Here is a 4,982-nt window from a genome sequence, read left to right as displayed (position 1 = left end):
GATTGAGAAAACAACCGACCACAGAAGACAAAGACATCATACAAAGGACCTTACAAAAATTCAGCAAAAATACCACACAGATACAGCAGAAATCAAAGCAAAATCAGACAAAAATACAAGTCAAGCCATCAACAGACACAACGAGAACCACCTAGGGAGTGACGGGTGCACACAGGGATCCCCACAGAGGGACCCCCGAGACGGTGCCTACCTACGACGAGCGCAGGCAGACACCGCCAAAGTGGCGCTGGATGTGGTCAGCATTCATCTGATGGACCAGAGCCGCAAAGCGACCCTTCCACCGAGGAACAAAGGCCTCATCCAGCCCCGGCTGGTACACACCACGGGCCTCGGCGCAGCGGGCGAGCTGACCAAGCAGATCCACAAAGGAGGAGGCGAACCCACCGGTTGTCGTCATCGCCGCAGGGACGATCAGAGTTTTTCCATGGTTGAAACCGGTTTAGTAGTCGCGCTTCTCCTTTTCGGCTCGGCGAAGGGCAGCGCCCACCTTGATGCAGGCTTGCGAGGTGGTCGGGGGTTGGGCTGTGCGCACAGTCACGTCAATGCCCAGGTCGGGCAGAGCTGGGCCCAGGGTACCGCCGGGAAAGGGGTTGCGGCAGTGCAGGTCGATGCGGCAGCTCTGACCGTTGGCGTTGTAGCCAGACTTTTCCACCCAGACATGGGAGAGGGTGGCGTACCTGAGCAGGCGGCCCATCTCGTCGCGAAGGGCGTTGTGACGCTTGATACGGCAGGTCAGCAGGTGCTCGCGGGTCAGTCGCGGCTGAGGTGTCTTGCTGCTGCAGAGCGGGCACTTGTCCGTCGGCTTGACGTTGATGAGTTCATGGAGGCCAAAACCCATCATGGACACGACTGCAATGGCAAAGGTCGTGTCGCTCAAGCGACGCAACTTGTCCCGACCCCGCATGGTCAAGACAGTGCTGACGCCCCACTCACGTGAGGCCAGATATGCCTGCTGCAGGTCCAGCGCACACTTGGCCATCAGGTCGTCCAGTGCCGCCTTGGAGCGGAGGGCAATGATCTCCGCTGGTCGCTGGGTCGCCGCGTCCTTGACCGTGGCCATCTGGAAGCCGGCCCGCTGCACGTGGGCCTCAAAGTCGGCAGCCCTCGATGCATCCTCCAAAAGTCGATCGTAGACCCGAGGGTAGCGAGTGGCCAGCTTGGCCATGTTGCAGACGTACTGGATTCGATCGAGCCTGATCTGGATGTACCGGGTCGGTCTCGGCCTCTCATCCATCGAGCCGGGTCTACTCGTACCTGGGCTCATGAGGCCAGGTCCGATCGAGCCCGATCTGCACAGAGACATCAGAACCTGCCCCATCAGTCTCGGTCCGGAGCCGATCGAGCCCGATCTGCTCGAACCTGGATTCGATCGAGCTCGATCTGCACGGTTTGGATCCAATCGAGCCCGACCTGCACGGGCCGATCTAAACGAGCCTGCTCCGTCTCGGCCTGGAATCGATCGGTCCCGGGTCTGCAAGGACCTGATCTCATGACCTCTGCTCTGATCGAGGCTGTTCTGCACGGGGCGATCTGATCGAGCCTGCCTGCTCAGTCTCAGCTCGATCTGATCGGGGCAGATCTTATTCAAGGTGTCCGTGCAGTACAGTGCAATGTGTGCGGACAAAGCGATTGTTAGAGAGGTATGCAGCCAATCGAAGCGTGTGAGCGTCAAATCCGTGCTTCCACGCATTTGAGCACTCCCGCTGCTTTTGTACACACGCCGTGTCGGTGACTACGGGCTTTCCCTTGGGAACTCCAGTAGTGGGTCAAAAACCCACTAATAACCCCCATAGCTGCTATGGCCTCACGCCCCGACTCACACACCTACACCTCGACCTACTGAGCCTGTTCCCTCTCATGGGGGTCACATGAGTAAACACCGCGTGCATCGCGGGCCTCGCGATCCCTGGCCAGCTGCCTTGAGGCGATAAGCTTGTGACTACTGTTGTTTCTCTTTGTTGTGACACCTGCGGTCGGGCACGGGTTGCACTTTCCCTATCCTCTGGATTGAGCAACTCTAGAGTGTGAAGGGTCCCCCCTAGCCTTCACACACCTCTACAGCTATTTTAACGGTGCACCTGGTCTGGTTACTGTGAATGCTTGCCGACCGCAGCTGATTCAATTGACCTCAAGACACCAATAAAGCCTCCGTTCCGTCCCAGCGGACGTCGCTCAAACCTCTCTCAAGAGCGCTTCCTCAAACCTACGATGTCTGGAGCCTGACACATTGTGTAACACATCGTTCCCATTCAGTCGAGTCGTGTTACAAATGATATCGCCAATGTGGCTGCATCCACCGACAAGCCTTGCAATGTTGCTCTACTGCAGATCAAATGTGCTTTATTTGGTATTTTCGAGAGAAGTGCCGTTTCGCTGAGTCTGGAGCACTCGAGTCGCTTCAAAATTTTAAAAATTTATATTTTTACATGTTACAGTCACCGAGGGTTTTTTACCTTTGGACATTTGTTACCAAAAATAAATTTTTCAAATGTTGTCAAAAATGGTTGTTGGAGAGGAGGTCGCACCTAATAGGGGTGATTTGTTGGATGGCGGTCGGCGTTGATTGTGGTCAGATCTCAGCCCACTTGGGATGATTCGAACCGCGCAGATCTGTTGAATTTGTCAGATGCCATTTTGTGAGCGTGGCTGCCCTACATCACGAGTTATATTATTGTTTTGTTTCTTCTATAGGACGTGCCTGCTCTGGAACTTGTGAGAACTTGATACACGACGTTTCTCGTCTATCGGGGACGGTGGTGCAGGGAGGCTTGGGCAACCAGCGTTTCAAAGATGCTCAATTAGGTAGGGCGAGAAAAAATCAGTAGAAAAGTGGGTTTTCGTGCAGTGGTGGCGGTTGTAATAAATAAGGTTCAATTCGTGTTATTTTTAAGACGTGGAAGTATGGGGCTCTAGTGCAATCAGTGAGTCGATATACGCCTTGTACTTTTTGGCACTCGCGTCGCAAGCCTTGATGAGCAAATCAATTTCATTCTGGTCTGTATTTGAGCTGGCCAGAGGCGCGGCTGGCGCGTTTGATTCAGGGCTTGTTGCGTCCTGAAATGGTTGAGTTTGAGAGGTATAGTCTCGGAGCCAAAACTGGAGATCGGAGTCTGCAAAGTGACCTCCGACACGCGCAATAGGTTCTTGAGGCTCCTCTTCAACGATTCGGTCAAGAGAAGGTGCTGCTGATGCTGCTGTAAGAGTGGGCGGGGTTGAATCTGAGGGAAGTGAATTTCGGTCATCACGCGGCGGAGACGCGGGCATGGGGGTGAGCTCGGCGTCCTCTCGGGACTCAATCTGCGCCAAAGGGGTTGCCAAAGGCTCGATTACCTCCCCAGCTGGCCTGCCAGGCGATAAGGGAGTGGTTGGGGGCTGTGGGAGATCGAGTTGTGTCCTTGTGCGTGCGATGAGCTCAGCACGGCTGCCAGTCGTGCCGAGGCAATGCGATCGACATAAGCTTTTCAGGTTGGCAATCGTGATGCGTTGTACGTTTAAAGCAGCACGTAGATCAGCGTCATTTGCCACTCTTGTTGCTCGTCGTTCCCTCGACGCATGAAGATGAACACGGCGCCGCTCACGCCCTTCGAGATCTGTGGCGCTTGGCCCCGATGACATTGGCCCAAAAATGGGGGCACGTCGCCGTCGTGACCGCTCTTGAGGCGTGATGCGATCGAGTAGGCGGCGCTGACGCGGCGTTGAGCGAATCATATCTTGATGACGCTCTTCAAGGCGCGAAAAACTCGCAGCCAGACGATCGAAGTGCGCCCGGCCTTCATCAAGACTCCAATTGGCGTCCCAAACCCGTACCAGTGGCTGCGGCGTTGTGTTTGACGGAGTGCTTGAACCAGATGGCGTGCTTGCCGGGCTTTGGGGAGGCGTCACTGCTGTATCCTCGGGTTCAACGTGTGAGGGTTGGTTTTTCATGTGTCCAACAGCTCGCTCCAAGCGCGTAATGCCTGCATGGCGGAAGGCAGCCTGTACCCGTTTGACTTGACTGCTTTGAAAGTGGATGGCAAAATAAAGAGCACACAATTCCTCGTCGAGGGTGGCTGCCTCTCCAACTAGCTGCCGTGAATGGCGCAGTGTATAAGAAATGCGTGTCCGATTGATATGTTGATGCCATTGATCATTCGGGGATAGGCAATGGCTCGTATTCGGGGGGATCAAAAATAAAAAAATGTTGATCGAGCGAAGGTAGTTGGTGACTGCAAGCGACATGCGGGTGCTGTGTCCATCCGAAAGCAGAATAATGGGCTCGGTATGCCCGAGAAAAGATCTGATTCGTCGACAAAAGGCAACGAAGGGGTGGCGATTGATCCAACCACTTTTCGTTGAACAGCAAAAAAAATGCGAATAGTCTGGGTTGCCCGTGATTGATTCGGGGAGCTGTGCCGGCCCAACCTCGTCTCCTCCAAGACCACGATTTGCATGAATCACCATTGGCGGCAACACGGTCCCATCCATTGCAATGCTGAGAACCAGCGTGATCGTCTCATTGTAGGTTCGTCCGGGAAGACACCCTTGATCTACAGTTCGGTCGGCTGAGGAATACACCTTGACATTCCTTGTGAATCCGGCACGGAGACCAGGCATCTCATCCACCCATAAGATACGGCCAAGACCTGGGGCCGGCATGAATAAGAACAGACATGCATCAGGAGGATACAAAAGTATGTTTGCAGCACATGCAGACGTAGACAGGCAGCAGCGCTCGCGCTGTCTAGGAAAGTCAACTTACAGTTGGTTTTGATCATGCCAGCATGACGCCCTGAGCGATGAACGAAGTCAAGGTCTGCCAAGAGCTCGTCAAGACTCGAAAAATGTCGTGTACAAGCCTCAGCTGTTGCGGCTGTTACTCTTGCTGGATTCTGAGTCACCGCGGTGGTAAGATAAATGTTCGAGTCGGACTCCAATCCTCGAAACCAGTCATTGCTCAAACGCGCCCTGGCTCATGGGGTGTC

At 54.5% G+C, this 4,982-nt stretch overlaps 1 protein-coding gene across 1 annotated transcript; it reads right to left on the bottom strand.

Annotated features, from left to right (window-relative positions):
- Positions 1 to 460: 460 nt before the first annotated feature.
- MONBRDRAFT_12401 (uncharacterized protein) lies at positions 461 to 1,711 on the bottom strand (the record flags this gene model as incomplete). The annotated part of the gene is made up of 1 exon (XM_001750214.1): positions 461 to 1,711. The coding sequence occupies one exon, from the start codon at positions 1,709 to 1,711 to the stop codon at positions 461 to 463; it is 1,251 nt and encodes a 416-aa protein (XP_001750266.1).
- Between the last annotated feature and the right edge of the window lie 3,271 nt (positions 1,712 to 4,982).

The sequence above is a fragment of the Monosiga brevicollis genome, genomic scaffold (genome assembly GCF_000002865.3).
Source record: "Monosiga brevicollis MX1 MONBRscaffold_38 genomic scaffold, whole genome shotgun sequence".
NCBI lineage: Eukaryota > Choanoflagellata > Craspedida > Salpingoecidae > Monosiga > Monosiga brevicollis.
The sequence above is the reverse complement of the archived record's forward strand: the minus strand, read 5'-3'. Positions and strand labels throughout refer to the sequence as shown.